This window comes from Myxine glutinosa, chromosome 4, assembly GCF_964187855.1.
Source record: "Myxine glutinosa chromosome 4, kmMyxGlut1.1, whole genome shotgun sequence".
NCBI lineage: Eukaryota > Metazoa > Chordata > Myxini > Myxiniformes > Myxinidae > Myxine > Myxine glutinosa.
The window spans coordinates 28,483,240-28,500,239 of record NC_136264.1 but is presented as its reverse complement, the minus strand read 5'-3'; the positions used below and the strand labels follow the sequence as shown (position 1 = coordinate 28,500,239).

The 17,000-nt window shown below is 45.3% G+C and overlaps 1 protein-coding gene across 3 annotated transcripts in view; it reads right to left on the bottom strand.

Moving 5' to 3' along the window:
• Window positions 1-17,000, bottom strand: part of LOC137424537 (polyhomeotic-like protein 2) — a gene marked incomplete at its 5' end in the record, with an annotated part of 138,152 nt that overhangs the window by 81,979 nt on the left and 39,173 nt on the right. For all 3 annotated transcript variants that reach the window (XM_078775543.1, XM_078775544.1, XM_078775545.1), the window contains 1 exon segment: window positions 12,388-12,552. In XM_078775543.1, coding sequence (XP_078631669.1) covers window positions 12,388-12,552 — 165 coding nt within the window.

Here is a 17,000-nt window from a genome sequence, read left to right as displayed (position 1 = left end):
GTGAACCAGTGAAGCAAATACACGGGTAAGCATGAATTAAATCTAGGGCATGATATAATTTCCATGATGTTTACCTCTACACTCAATGGTAGGAAGGAGGTAATGTTTTGATCCCAGCTTGTCTGTATGTCTGTTTGTCTGTTAGTCCACAAAATTCCAGACAAAGCTTGTAGTAGTGGTAGTTGTAGTGGTAGTGGTGATAACAGAAATTGTTATATAGAACTGAACTTATATTATTATTATATGCAGAAAATAACTTCATTTCTATATGCCCTGCAGTGGACAGGTTAATTGGTTTATGCACTGAAGGGGTCACCCTGGTGTGCACTGCTGTGTTCTGCCTCACTGAGTTGTTCAGGTATGATGTACTCAGCACAAGCTTCCGGTCGGCCCGGAGGTGGGGGTGCGGGGCCTGTCACGGAACGTCAAAACAAACGGCCTGCCGGGGCCGCCCAAAAGTCGGGCGTGAGGGGCGCGTCCACTAATGGAACGCCTCTCGCTTCCCAGATCGAGGGCCACGTGGTCAGGAGAACCTCGTCCCTTCCGGTCACACTTTGCCTATCGGCCGGCCTCGAAGACCGAAATTGTGACGGTGTCACCCGAAAAATTTGAAATTACGAAATTTGAAAAAATTTGAAAAAAAAATTACGGAATTTCAAGTGGCCCAATATCTGAAAATGTTCGCAACATATTAATGTACATTTGTGCCAAATTTGGTGCTTGTATCACAAAATGCACAATTCTTTTGAATATTTGGGCTAAGCCGCCCCACTAATATATATATATATATATATATATATATATATATATATATATATATATATATATATATATATATATATATATCATATATATATACATATATATATACATATATATATATATATATATATATATATATATATATATATATATATATATATATATATATATATATATATATATATAATCGTTAGATTAAATAAGACGCGGACGTAGCTTCAGGACGTCGATCTTTAATTGTCGACCAAGCTTTCGACCAACAAAGGTCTTCTTCTGAGTCAGCCCCAAGTTCAACGGAAGCTGACTTGGGGCTGACTCAGAAGAAGACCTTTGTTGGTCGAAAGCTTGGTCGACAATTAAAGATCGACGTCCTGAAGCTACGTCCGCGTCTTATTTAATCTAACGATTATATATTCAATACAAATGAGACGCCCTGCTCGTACTTTGGAGTTTCTACTATTTCTTACAGTTATATATATATATATATATATATATATATATACATATATATATATATACAATAACCATTTCCTCAAGCATCTTGAATCTCACAGTCTTCTATCTGACCATCAATATGGCTTTCGCAAGGCAAGATCTACCGGTGATATCCTTTCTTACATTACAAGTGTCTGTGCCTTTTCTCTGAGAGACTTTGGGGAATCCTTTGTTGGAGGCCTCGATATCTCAAAAGCCTTTGACAGAGTTTGGCTTCTGATATCCAAGCTTCCCTCTTTCGCCTTTCCTCCTTCACTCTGCTCTCTCATAATCGAGCTCTCTCCGACTGCTATCTCTCTGTAATTATTGATGGTTCAACATCTCCCTCCTACCCAATCAACAGCAGTATCCCTCAGAGTTCTGTCCTGTCTCCAACACTCTTCCTTCTTTTTATCAATGACCTACTTTCTTCTACAAATGACTAAATGCACTTGTATGCTGATGACTCGACATTACATTCCTCCATGTTTTTCCCATCTGCCCCATCTTCCCTTACTCAACCCTACATCTCGTTTGATCACAGCCACCTCTTTATATTCGGATTTGGCCAAGATTTCCCAGTGGGGCAAATGTAATCAGGTTACGTTTAATTTTCAAGTTTTCAAGTTTCGAAAACTTAATTTCTTCCCATCTCTCTCGAAAACTCCTCTCAACTCTCCAATCTCCTTTGAAAGCTCCACAATTACACCATGTGATACAATAAACCTACTAGGTATTACCCTAACATCAAATATATCCTGAAATCCACACATTACGAAAATAGCTAAGTCTGCCTCGAAGAAACTGGGAGTCCTGTTCAGATGTCGAAGATTCTTCACCTCTCAATAGTTGCTTCAACTTTATAAAGGATTGATTCATTGTTCTATAGTGTTGCTCTCACATCTGGGGAAGTTCTAGCTCCACATACTTAATAAATCCAAAGTAATCCGACTTATCAACTCTAACAATCTGATCTGAAAACTCGACCCGCTTAAATTATTTGGCTCTCTTTCTCTCTTCTACAGATATTTGCTGCTTATGTACCGCCGCCATTAGTGAGACCACAGAATATTCGACAAGTGTTACGTATTCGGCCTTAATGATGATTGTTATGATTACTGTTGTGGGTTCAAAGTATCCTAGAGATTATGCTTATGGTGACTATGGGAAAGGGTTGTTGTGGGTAGAAGAATTAAAAGCCCTCCTGGGGAAATGTGGCCGGAAATCCGGATCGAGACCGGAAGCGGTGGAGCGGAGAAAAGGGGTGGAGCGAAGAGACGTGTTCTGATTGCCGCTCCTGACCGAGCAGTGAAAAGCATTTTGATTGCAGCTCCAGCCCGAGCAGTGAAAAGCGTTTTGATTGCAGCTCCAGCCCGAGCAGTGAAACGTGTTCTGATTGCGGCTCCCGACGGAGCAGTGAAACGTGGTCGGATTGCAGCTCCCGACAGAGCAGTGAGAGAAAGCCGACCGCCACTTTCGCCACGCGCATCACCGGCCGTGACCAGGTTTTTGGCGGCCCGTCGACCAGGCGTTTCTCTCTGGCGGGCTGCCAGGGACGACTGTGCAACCCACAAGTCCGCGGCTGTGGGAGGGTTATTGAGGAGACTCGCGGATTGAACCGCCACCGGGTACGTACCCGAAATCATCTTTGGCCGGTTTCCCATTCTACCGCTATCGTGCTGGCGATTGGACCACGTGACCTGCGTGTTGGCTCGATCGTCTCCGCTTCCACGGATTGGAACTGGACATTGATTCCACGCGCTGGAGCGAATCGACGTCACCTTGGAGGAGTACAGAGACATTGGGGAAAGGGCCATGAGTTTGGGGGTTAAGGGACTCCATAAGGTGGTACCACCTGTAGAGATGAATTATATGGTGTTTGAAGTGTGATAAAATATTGGGGGTTTGAAGGGTCATAATACATTGTGGTTTGTTCATATCCCTTGGTGGACTCATTGGTTGATTGGCTGGTTTTCACACAAGGACAACACATCTTTCTGCCGGGGACTAGGGGAGGACCCCGTAACAGAAATTGGGGGCTCGTCCAATTGATATTCGTGGACTCGCAATTGGGTCTGCGTCCGGGATCTGAGGAATTCCTAAATTTAGTCCGGGAAAGAATTCCCAAGTTTGGAACTTTTGCCAAATTCCCAAATATTTCCCAAAAACAAACAACAAAAAATAAAAAAAAGAGGAAAAACTTTTGTTTTGTTTATTGGGAAATTTTTGGGTGAAGGTTAACAGGTGCTCACGGATAGTCACCATGGTGTTTGATGCCGAAAAGTTTGCGGCGTCCCCTAGTGAGGCACAGTTCCAAGCGTTAAAAAAATCGGAACTCTTGATATTGGCCAGACATTTTAACTTGGAGGTCCGAGTTAATATGAGGAAAGCAGAGATGCAGACATTGGTGATAGAAGCTCTGGTGGGACAGGGCACATGGACAGAGGTAGCCTTGGATTGGTTACCCAAGGAACAAGAAAATGTGGAGCTCCAGAAACTGGAGATGCAACTGCAGAGCCAGGAATGGTTAAAAGCAGAGGAAAGGAAGGCAGAGAAGGAAAGAGTAAAACAGGACCGAGAACTTGAGGAAAAAAGAATAGAACAGGATCGAGACCTTGAGGAAAGAAGAGCAGGGGAAAGAGCGGAGGAAAGAAGAGCTGAAAGGGAGTTAAAGGAACGTGACATGGAGCTTCAGCAGGAAATTAAAATCAAGCAGCTGGAGTTAATAAGAGAACGGGGAGAGGTACCATCCATACCAGCTGGTTCGACACCTAGTCAGAACACCTGGGATGTTGGCAGACATGTGAGGCTGGTCCCACCCTTCAATGAGAAGGAGGTAGCCACGTTTTTTCCCCACTTTGAGAAAGTGGCTCGACAGTTAAAGTGGCCTGAGGAGTACTGGTCCATACAAGTACAAAGTGTTCTGGTGGGTAAAGCTCAAGAGATTTATTCGGCTTTACCGATTGACCAATGTGCAGAGTATGAGGTATTAAAAAAACACCTTCTCAAAGCTTATGAATTGGTCCCGGAAGCTTACCGGCAAAAATTCCGGAATTCCAGGAGGAGGGAGAGTGAGACCCATGTGGAATTTGCCAGAGTGAAGGAAACCATGTTTGATAGGTGGTGTGATTCAAAAGATGTCGGGAAAGACTTCAAACTATTGCGACAATTGATCCTAGTGGAGGAATTCCAACAGAGTGTCCACGAGGACATTAAAGTTCATCTGGAGGAAAGGAAGGTACCAAAGCTGTATGAGGCAGCCACCATGGCAGATGACTATGCATTAACACACAGGATGGGGTTCCGCAACCCGAACTTCTCGCCCAGGCCTAGCCAGGGGAGCTATGGTACATCAGGGGCGGAGAACGAGAATCCATGGGGGCGGCCTCGAGAGGATTATGGGGACCACTCTGATACCTCCACTTTTCGAAATCAGAAGACTATGGGCCCAAGACAGCCTTATTTTCCGGGGGGCTCGAGACAGACCATGAGGTTCCCCTCCGGGCCTACTTGCGCCTTTTGCCGGAAACCTGGACACTTGATGTCCAGTTGTTACCTCATGAAAAGGGAAAACCCAGAGCGGAGTCTGACTAGTACAACTCCGAATGCGATGGCAAACGTAAGAAATCACCCACAGAAGAGTTCCCAACCATTTATTTATGAGGGGTTTGTCTCACTAGAGGGAGACTTGACTAACCCAAGACCTGTTAGGGTATTGAGGGACACAGGAGCCCATCAATCCTTAATGCTTGAAGGCATTTTGCCATTGTCAAAGAGTACATACAGCAACTGGTGATAGTGTTCGGTTACAAGGGATCGGTGGCTGTGTTAGTGCCCGACTTCATGTCATCCATTTGGAATCCGATTTGGTGTCAGGACCGGTCACCGTCGGTTTACAAGCCACGCTTCCTGTAGAGGGAGTATCTGTGGTTATCGGGAATGATTTGGCCGGGTGTCAAGTTTATGGTAACCCAAGGGTTGGTAAAGAGCCCAGCAGGGAAAATAACACCACACCAGCTCGGGATGGCGACGAAAGTACCAAGTTATTTGTAGGGGGACTGAACTTCAAAACAGAGGAGGAAGTTCTGACCTCTGTCTTCAACAGATATGGGCCACTTGTGGAAGTGCGGTTGGTAAAAGACAGGGAAACGCAACAGTCAAGAGGGTTCGGTTTTGTCACGTTTGCAAGCACAAAGGACGCCAGAGAGGCAGAGAAGAATTGGAATGGTAAGGAGTTGGAGGGTCGGACCATAACAGTAGGGAAGGCGTTTCGTAGGCGTCGGGAGGTCTACAGAAGAGGACAATGTGGCGGTAGTTTTGGTGGTGGCAGCAGCCGATATTACTATGGAGGCTCCCAGAGTTACGGCATCTCCCGAAAGAATGATTGTCAGAGCACTGGCCGAGAAGGAGACCGCCAGTCAGGTGGCTACTGTGACAAGTGGTCCCACCGTAACTGTTAGGAGTCCGGAGAAGTTGAAGCACTAGATACGGCGGAGCCGCCGATCCCAGACTCCTACACGGACTAACCGTGAACGCCACGTTCGTAAAGGCGTCCAGGTAGTGAACTTTCCTGCACGGACTAACCGTGAACTCCACATTCTTAAAGGCGTCCATGTAGTGAATACTCAGCTTGGCCTCCCGGAAAAAGTGCTCTCGAGTTGTTTAACTTTGAGGCTTTGGTCACCACCCCCCTTAACCTTCATTCAAGAGGAACTAGAAGTTGTTGACGCTTGGTCCAGAGGGAATTAGCTTTGGGAAAGTTCTGGGGGTTGTGTAAAATTTTGGTTGCTCTATTTTTGGGGAAGGTTGAATATTGTTGCCCCAGGGATTGCTGATTTGGTTTGTGAATTTACTTTTGCCTGTTCAAAGAGGGCATACAAAGAAAGTTTTCGCGGTGTGCCAACTTTCTTTCTTGAGGGGGGGAAGTGTTACGTATTCAGCCCGAATGATGATTGTTATGATTACTGTTGTGGGTTCAAAGTATCCTAGAGATTATGCTTATGGTGACTTATGGGAAAGGGTTGTTGTGGGTAGAAGAATTAAAAGCCCTCCTGGGGAAATGTGGCCGGAAATCCGGATCGAGACCGGAAGCGGTGGAGTGGAGAAAAGGGGTGGAGCGAAGAGACGTGTTCTGATTGCCGCTCCCGACCGAGCAGTGAAAAGCGTTTTGATTGCAGCTCCAGCCCGAGCAGTGAAAAGCGTTTTGATTGCAGCTCCAGCCCGAGCAGTGAAACGTGTTCTGATTGCGGCTCCCGGCGGAGCAGTGAAACGTGGTCGGATTGCAGCTCCCGACAGAGCAGTGAGAGAAAGCCGACCGCCACTTTCGCCACGCGCATCACCGGCCGTGACCGGGTTTTTGGTGGCGCGTCGACCAGGCGTTTCTCTCCGGCGGGCTGCCAGGGACGACTGTGCAACCCACAAGTCCGCGGCTGTGGGAGGGTTATTGAGGAGACTCGCGGATTGAACCGCCAACGGGTACATACCCGAAATCATCTTTGGTTGGTTTCCCATTCTACCGCTATCGTGCTGGGGATTGGACCACGTGACCTGCGGGTTGGCTCGATCGTCTCCACTTCCACGGATTGGAACTGGACTTTGATTCCACGCGCTGGAGCGAATCGACGTCGCCTTGGAGGAGTACAGAGACATTGGGAAAAGGGCCGTGAGTTTGGGGGTTAAGGGACTCAATAAGGTGGTACCACCTGTAGAGATGAATTATATGGTGTTTGAAGTGTGATAAAATATTGGGGGTTTGAAGGATCATAATACATTGTGGTTTGTTCGTATCCCTTGGTGTGGACTCGTTGGTTGATTGGCTGGTTTTCACACAAGGACAACACATCTTTCTGCCAGGGACTCGATAGGGGAGGACCCCGTAACACAAGCCACGACATTGCATTAATATTGTGTGGCCATTGGCAACTCAAGGGTGGGCCATTATGATGTTTGTTTCTTCCCCACCACTGCCAAGCTATGGAACTCTTTACCTTCCCATGTATTACCAAACACTTACTATCTCCACCTTTTCAAAAAGCAGATTTTTTTACTTCCTCAAAAACTCTGAGACGATTCTCTCTTTCTTCACTTTTCTATCAATGCTGCCATTACGAGTATTTAAGGCCTGGTCTCGACGAGGACAAAATAGTCTGTGGCTGAAGCCTTCAACATAAAAAGGTAGTCCTTTCCCTTTGTGTAGTGGGACACATTGCGTTTCAAGGGGTTAGCTAGGTTTTTCCCTTTATTTTCCCCATTTTCTTTCCCCAAAACTGCATAAGCCCAAGCAAAGGCACGAGAGCTATTACCCGCAACACAACAACACAACAACATGCATTTTAAGGCCATTTTCCCTGCTAGAGCAGGGGTTAGCTTTGCGGTCCCCATGAAGATCTTCTCCATCTTGCCCTATTTTCTGCATCTCTCCTTGTTAACCCCTTGCCCACATTTCTTCTTCCACCATCTTTAGCCAAGTCTTTCTCGGTCTTCCCCATCCTCTACTTCCTTCTGCATTCATTTCCATCACTCTTCTCAACCAGTCACTTTCATCCTTCCTCAACACATGACCAAACCATCTCAACCTGTTCCTCTTCACAGCATCAATCACAGGCTCTATTCCCATCATTTTCAGCAATTCATCATTTGTCTTCCTCTCTCTCAACGATACTCCACACATCCATCGAACCATTCACATTTCCACCCTTTCCAACCTTCGTTGCTGCTCTACGTTCATTACCCATGTCTCGCTCCCATAAATCATAACACTTCTCACACATGCAGCATACACCTTTCCCTTCAGCTTCAACGACACTCCCCTCCTCATCAGCACGCCACTCAGTTCCCGAAACTTCTTCCATGCGCATCTCACTCCAGCAACCGTTGCTGAGTCTGATCCACCTTCTCCATTCAGCATGTCTCCGAGGTAGCAAAAGGTTTTCACACCTTCCAGCTTCATGCCGTCTCCAAGATCCAACTCAACATTTCCTCCATCTGCAGCTCCCTCTGTGCACACCTTACATTTGAATGTAGCTGCCACACTGGTTAATGACCCTCTCAGACCACAACATTTTTGATGAACCCACTCAGCGCACATTGTACATTGAATTGAGTTCACTCTGACACCCTTCCTGCACACAGCACGTGGCCACTTCCCAGTTCTTTCCACCTCACCACATGCTTTACCACTTGCCATCACCTTCGTCTTTCCGATATTCACCTTCAGACCTTTTGTCTCCATACAACTCCTTCCACTTGTTCATCTTTTCCTTCAGTCCATCCATACTTTCCGCAATCAACACCAGATCATCTGCATACAACAACTCCCACGGTAAACCCTCCTTTATGTTCTGAGCCAGCACCTCTATCACAGCTACAAATAGTAGTGGACTTAGTACCGACCCCTGATGCACTCCGACCTTCACCTCAAACTCACCACTGTTCCCATCCTTCGTCCTTACAGCTGTGCGCGCTCTTTTGTACATTAATAATAATAATAATAATTCATTTATTTTGTATAGCGCTTTTCATGAAGCCCAAAGGCGCTTTGACAGACTGCAAAACATAATGCATAACAAAACATGGAAACAACAATTGCAAAAAGACAAAAATCAATGGGGAAATATTTAAAGCAAATTGCTTTAAATTGCCATCACTACTCTGATCAACCATTCCTCCACTCCTAACTTCCTCAATGCCCATGTCAATACTTCGCGTGGAACCCGATCGAATGCTTTCTCCAGATCAACAAACCCAAGAAACAACTTCTTCCTCTTCTCCATGTACTTCTCCTGCAACTGCCTCACAATAAAGAGCGCATCTGTCGTTCCTCTTCCTGGCATAAATCCAAACTGCATTTCGTCGATCTTCACCTTCTTCCTTATCCTCCTTTCCAACACCCTTTCCAATACCTTCATTCCATGCTCCAATAACTTTATCGCTCGGTACGAGCCACACTCCAGAGGGTCACCTTTCCACTTGTATAGAGGGACGAGGGTACTCAGTTCCCAATCCACTGGAATGCGGCCTTTTTTCACCACCAGATTACAGATCTCTGTCATTCTCTTCACACCCCAACTTCCTGCTGCCTTCAACATATCTCCCACAACTCCCGTCGGCCCTCCCGCTTTTCTACTCTTCATTGCTTTTATCGCTTCCTCAACTTCCTTCTCAGTTATCTTCTTTACCGGTCCTAAAACTGGGTTACTCTCAATGTTGCCATCCCATTCATTCTCTTTATTCAACAGCATTTCCATATATCTTTTCCATCTTCCTTTCATTCCATCTGGGTCCACAACGATTTGTCCCACTTCATCCTTCAAGCAACTCACCCCCATCACATCACACCTCTCTTTCGCTATCTGCTTTGCAATGCTGAATACCGCTCTCTGACCCTCTTCCGAATCCAAGCGTTCTCCGAACATTTTCCTCCATGCCTCCTGCGCCTTTGCTACCTCTTTCTTTGCAGCCTTCTTGGCTGCCTAATCACTTTCATGCTCTGCTTTTTCTGCTCCCGTACCCTTCGCCTTCTGCCACTCCTTGACTTCTTCCTCTTCTCGTCAATCCTCTTTCCAACTTCATCATCCCACCATCATGTTTCCGAGTGCCTCGGTGGTCCTTTTGTCCATCCACATACCTCACCAACGGCTCCCAACAGACTATCTTTCATTGACATCCAACCACTTTCAAGCTCAACCACATCATCCTCTACCCTACTCAGCCTCTCTTTTAATGCCTCCCTTACTGTCACCTCTTTCAACCTCCACACCTTCATTCTCAGTTGGTACTTCACCCGCCGAGCTCTCCTCGAAACTTTCACCCTTATGTCGTAGACAACCAAGTGGTGCTGTGAAACAGCCTCCTCACCCGGGACCACCTTTGTGTCCCGGAGGTGCCCCCTATCTCACCTACGCACCATCAGGTAGTCAACGGTTGTCGTCGACCCACCTGATGTGTATGTAACAAGCTTATTATCCTCTTTCTGGAACTGAGTATTACAAATCAACAAATCAGCTCCATCAGCAAACTCCAAAATCCTTTCACCTTCTCCATTTCTCACACCATATCCGTAACCCCCATGAACTCCCTCAAAACCGTCCATACTCCTTCCCACATGTCCATTTAGGTCTCCTCCTGTCACAACAACTTCCTCATCTTTCACGTTTTCCATCAGCTTCTCTATCGCACACCAGAACTTGTCCTTCTCTTCATCGCTCCGACCAACCTGCGGAGCATATCCCGAGATGACATTCACCAAGAGCTTTCCAATCATCATTTTCACCATCATCAACCTATCACTCACTCAAGTCACACTCACCTCACTGTCTACAAACTCCTCAGAAAACAGGACACCAACACCATTCACACCCTCCGGGCACCCTTGCCACCCAAACTTGTATTTCTGTCCCTGCCTGGCTCCTTCTGGCTCCTTCACCAATTCACCATTCTCACACCACTTCCCTTCCATCTCGTCTCTTGCACATAACATATGTCCACTCTTCTTCTGATCAATACTTCCACCACTTCTCCTGATCTCCCTGTCATTGTCCCTACATTCCATGTCCCAAACCTCAGAAACCAATCCTCACTTCCGGCTGTGCCCTGCCCATATGTAGTTGTAATTGTCATGGTTCTCTTTTTGAGGCAATGTTTTTATGGCCGGATGCCCTTCCTGACGCCAACCCTCTTAGTCGCCTCCTACAACACGCAGGGATACGGTGTACCTATTCTAAACCAGGGTACACAATAGGGCGAAACATAACCGCTGTCCACATTTAGTGGCAGAGATAATAAATCGGTACAGTGCTAAACTCAGTACTATACTCACCAATAAAAGGAGAAGAGGTTGCGTGTCGATCAACAAAAATATGTGGCGTATAGTGAAATGTGTTTGTTACTTTAGTAATTGCTTATCAGCGAAAATGCGTCAACTGGGAGTGCGTACAGTGAGGAGTGCCTGCATATGCAAAATTTGGCGGAGATCGGTGAAGCCATTTTCAATTCTATAAGGTTCAGACATACCCACAAATGGAGAATTGCCAAACTTTTGTATGATAAAGAGCTGTGGTATGAAAAACGACCAAACACTGGCAACAGAGATTTAATTTTTGACAAGACCCACTCACAGATATCACAATCACAACATGTGTATACAAACACTGACCAATACCTCAGCACCTACCAGTCCTGCCAATGTCCATGTACCCTGTCTATGTCCAATGCTTCTCGGTACCAATGTAATTCCAGTTTAAACTTATCTACTGCTTCTGCTGCCACTGTCTTCCCGGAGAAGTAACTATTCTCCAAGTGAAAGACCCTTACCTTACTGCCTTCCTAACTCTCCGCTCCTTTACTTTCAGGATACAGCCTCTGGTCATGTGACTGTTCATTCTGCTCGAAAACTCTTCGGAACTTATTTTGTCTATACCCTTCATTACCTTAAACATCATCATATCCCCCTTCCACCTCCTCTTCTTCTTCTTCATCTTCTTATTCTTCCTCCCCGCCGTCTCCCCCTGGTAACCGCCTCCTTTCTAATGTGTAAAGTCCTGGCTCCTTCAGTCACTCCTGATAGCTGAGTGTAGCTAGGCCTGAGTTAAATCTACTCTACGCTGATGCCTATCTATGGAAGCTATGGCCTTCCTCAGATGTGGTGACCAATCCAATGCAATATTCCAGGTGAGGTCTCACAAAATCCCTTTAGTTTTAACACTATCTCTTTTGATTCCCAATTGACTCCTTTGGAAATAATATACAACCTAAAATGCAGTTGTGTTGTTTTGAAGTATGGTATTTAGGCAGAAACTTTGGAATCAGCATCAAAACTCAATGCTAAAAGACAGGCTTTTACATTTTATAAATCAATGTCGCCAACATTACATCTTTATGCACAACAATGTTTTTCTTCCAAAAGTTGGGGTTATAACACTGTTGTTCAGAATAGTTCACATTAAAATTACTGACCTTACCCTAATCACCAAAATTAGAAATTGCCCAGGCTACCACATTTACCAGCAAAATTTTTACCTGGTTTATCCAACTGAGCTCACCTGGATTTTATCCTTAAAGAGAATAATAATCAATTCATGGCTTCATCCAATAGTCTAGTCCATTCTCAATCCCCTTCCTTGGTTGCTGTTGCCCCTTTCACAGACACCGTACCATCTGTGCTGCCTGCAGATACATATGATTTGGGGAGCTTCCAGCTCCCTGTCCCCCAAGCAGCACAGCAGGTGGTGCTGGTCCACCAGCTGGGACCGACCCCACTGTGGATCCTCCTCCCTGTCCTCGACCTAGCAACTGGGGGCTTGCTGAAGTCAAGTTGATCTGCACACAGGGATAAAAGTGAGACAAGTGGGCAAAGTACACAAAACGTCATTCCATTATTGGATCAATTGCATAGCAGCTTGGAAGTAATGACATGGACAAGGTGTGGATGTGTCAACAAATATCCAACTCCCAAAGAGGCTGGATCAAGTTGATCAACAGAGAAAGCAGGGAGTCAGTAGAAGGTCGAAACTATGACTATCGACTGGGAATGAGAAGCTCTGAAGAAAGTACCTTGGTCTTCCATCAGGAAACATCAATTTACATTCCACTATGGTGAATATTTATATCTCATCCCCACTGTGGTCCACACATTTTAGCCAATGTTCAAGTCGTTTTGTGATACTGTCACAATAGAACTGTATGTCCTGCTCACTTAACCAGCACAACACAGCGGCCTTGACATCATCATCAGAAGAAAAAGGTTCTCCACTACGGTGTTCTTTAAGAGATTAAAATTTGACAGAGCCAAGCTGGTGATCCCCTGTGTCGGTACTCCATTGCCAGTCTCTTACTCTCAGGATCAGAATGGTGCACCTAAATCTCATCTCCAGTCAGTCATCCCAGCTCTCATCTCCAGTCACTCATCCCAGCTCTCATCTCCAGTCAGTCATCCCAGCTCTCATCTCCAGTCAGTCATCCCAGCTCTCATCTCCAGTCAGTCATCCCAGCTCTCATCTCCAGTCAGTCATCCCAGCTCTCATCTCCAGTCAGTCATCCCAGCTCTCATCTCCAGTCAGTCATCCCAGCTCTCATCTCCAGTCAGTCATCCCAGCTCTCATCTCCAGTCAGTCATCCCAGCTCTCATCACCAGTCAGTCATCCCAGCTCTCATCACCAGTCAGTCATCCTAACTCTCATGTTTAGTCATCCCAACTCTCATGTCCAGTCAGTCATCCCAACTCTCATGTCCAGTCAGTCATCCCAACTCTCATGTCCAGTCAGTCATCCCAACTCTCATGTCCAGTCAGTCATCCCAACTCTCATGTCCAGTCAGTCATCCACACTCTCATGTCCAGCCATCCCAGCTTTCATCGCCAGTCAGTCATCCCAGTTCTCATCACCAGTCAGTTATCCCAGCTCTCATCACCAGTCAGTTATCCCAGCTCTCATCACCAGTCAGACATCCCAACTCTCTTCTCCAGTCAGTCATCCCAGCTCTCATCTCCAGTCAGTCATCCCAGCTCTCATCACCAGTCAGTCATCACAGCTCTCATCTCCAGTCAGTCATCCCAGCTCTCATCACCAGTCAGTCATCTGCTCTCATCGCCAGTCAGTCATCCCAGCTCTCATCTCCAGTCAGACATCCCAACTCTCTTCTCCAGTCAGTCATCTCAGCTCTCATCACCAGTCAGTCATCCCAGCTATCATCTCCAGTCAGTCATCCCAGCTATCATCTCCAGTCAGTCATCCCAGCTATCATCTCCAGTCAGTCATCCCAGCTCTCATCTCCAGTCAGTCATCCCAGCTCTCATCTCCAGTCAGTCATCCCAGCTCTCATCTCCAGTCAGTCATCCCAGCTATCATCTCCAGTCAGTCATCCCAGCTATCATCTCCAGTCAGTCATCCCAGCTCTCATCTGCAGTCAGTCATCCCAGCTCATCTTTAGAGCTTCATAGCACTGACACAATGTCATGCTGCGCTCTGCCATCTTGACTAATGTAGCACTGAGAAATCTAGTGTCAGAATCATGAAACTTCATACCCAGTGGTGGGAAAAACTAATGTGTGAACTGGTGGAATATCTTTACCCGTTTTGGAGAAAAATAATAGGAGACATTACTTTGCAACATGATCTCATTCATAATTGACACTTCCAATTCAGTGCGATCCCAAATACAACAAGAACACACTTGGTACAGCGCACACCTTTGCCAGACTGAACAGTTTACGTTTTGTATCTCACAGAAAGGCCTGATCCGGATCTGGATCTCCAAGATCTAATCGACTCGTTTTTGTCACCGACCCAACCTGTCCACCAAGTTTCGCCAGAATCCGTCCACAACGTTTTCAGATGTCGTGCAGATATTTCAGATATCATTTTTGGCCCCATCTCTCAATGGTGAAGAAACACTTTAAAGATTCCAGTATCCAGATCCGGATCTCCACCAAATTCGAATCCTCATCACACACCCAACTTGTACACCAAGTTTCGTCCAAATCCGTCTGTAACTTTTTGAGATATCCTGCTCACAGACAGACAGAGGTGAAAACAATAGCTCCGCCTACCATAGGTGGCGGAGGTAACAAGGTAGACAGGTCCAAATTTAGTAAGCAGCAGACGTTGTATATTCCTTTTTACCTCCGCCACCAAATGTGGATGGAGGTTGTTTTCACCCCTATCTGTTTGTTTGTTTGTCTGTTTGTGAACAAAATATCTCAAAACGTTGTGGCCGGATTCGGACGAAATTTAGCAGAGATGTAGCGTATGTGACAAGGACGAAATGATTAGATTTTGGTGAAGATCCGGATTCGGATACTAGAATTTTAAAAGTGATTCTTCACCATTGGGATACAAGGACAAAAACGATACATAGCAGGATATCTCAAAAAGTTGTGGACCAATTTGGACGAAACTTGGGGGACCGGTTGGGTGTCACTGTCTGACAAGGAAGAATCGATTCGATTTTGGTGAAGATCTGAATATGGATTCGGATATGATAATTATTTAATTATTAAATAATTTTTCACCATTGGGAGATCGGGCCAAAAACGATACATTGCGGGATATCTCAGAACGTTATGGATGGATTTGGACGAAACTTGTTGGACAGGTTGGGTGTCTGACAAGGAAGAATCGATTCGATTTTGGTGAAGATCTGAATATGGATTCGGATATGATAATTATTTAATTATTAAATGATTTTTCACCATTGGGAGATCGGGCCAAAAACGATACATTGCGGGATATCTCAGAACGTTATGGATGGATTTGGACGAAACTTGTTGGACAGGTTGGGTGTCTGACAAGGAAGAATCGATTCGATTTTGGTGAAGATCTGAATATGGATTCGGATATGATAATTATTTAATTTTTAAGTGATTTTTCACCATTGGGAGATCGGGCCAAAAACGATACATTGTGGGATATCTCCGAAAGTTATGGATGGATTTGGACGAAACTTGTTGGACAGGTTGGGTGTCTGACAAGGAAGAATCGATTCGATTTTGGTGAAGATCTGAATATGGATTCGGATATGATAATTATTTAATTTTTAAGTGATTTTTCACCATTGGGAGATCGGGCCAAAAACGATACATTGCGGGATATCTCAGAAAGTTATGGATGGATTTGGACGAAACTTGTTGGACAGGTTGGGTGTCTGACAAGGAAGAATCGATTCGATTTTGGTGAAGATCTGAATATGGATTCGGATATGATAATTATTTAATTTTTAAGTGATTTTTCACCATTGGTAGATAGGGCCAAAAACGATACATTGTGGGATATCTCCGAAAGTTATGGATGGATTTGGACGAAACTTGTTGGACAGGTTGGGTGTCTTGACAAGGAAGAATCGATTCGATTTTGGTGAAGATCTGAATATGGATTCGGATATGATAATTATTTAATTTTTAAGTGATTTTTCACCATTGGTAGATAGGGCCAAAAACGATACATTGCGGGATATCTCAGAAAGTTATGGATGGATTTGGACGAAACTTGTTGGACAGGTTGGGTGTCTGACAAGGAAGAATCGATTCGATTTTGGTGAAGATCTGAATATGGATTCGGATATGATAATTATTTAATTATTAAATGATTTTTCACCATTGGGAGATCGGGCCAAAAACGATACATTGCGGGATATCTCAGAACGTTATGGATGGATTTGGACGAAACTTGTTGGACAGGTTGGGTGTCTGACAAGGAAGAATCGATTCGATTTTGGTGAAGATCTGAATATGGATTCGGATATGATGATTATTTAATTTTTTAAGCGATTCTTCACCATTGAGTGATATGGCCAACCAGGCGGAGGTATGCTCTCTACTGAGCACCGTTCTAGTTACGAAGAGGTTTCATGCAAAAATAAATTCCCAATTTACCGATTGTTATTACCTTCGCTACCTGCTTGTCTGTCTGTCTGTGAACAGGATATCTCACAAAAGTTGTGGAAAGATTCGGATGAAATTTGGTCAAATGCTACTCGTGTGACGAACAAAACATCCAAACCACCATTTGCGAGCACAAAGAACGTCAGCACATCCAGCATAATGATGCGACGACGGTTTGTAAAGTATCAAACGTTGACGTTCACTTTTTATAAAAGTACATTTCAGCATTTACTCCCACGGGGTACATTAGTGCGAACACTCCACAGCACAGCAACCATTTTGGAGCACTTAGTGAAACGACGCCGTTCCATTGCGGGGGAGTCTTCCTACCTCTACAACACCGTGTCTCTCTCCACCTTCACTGCGAATCTGCCCGCCACCAGGACACACA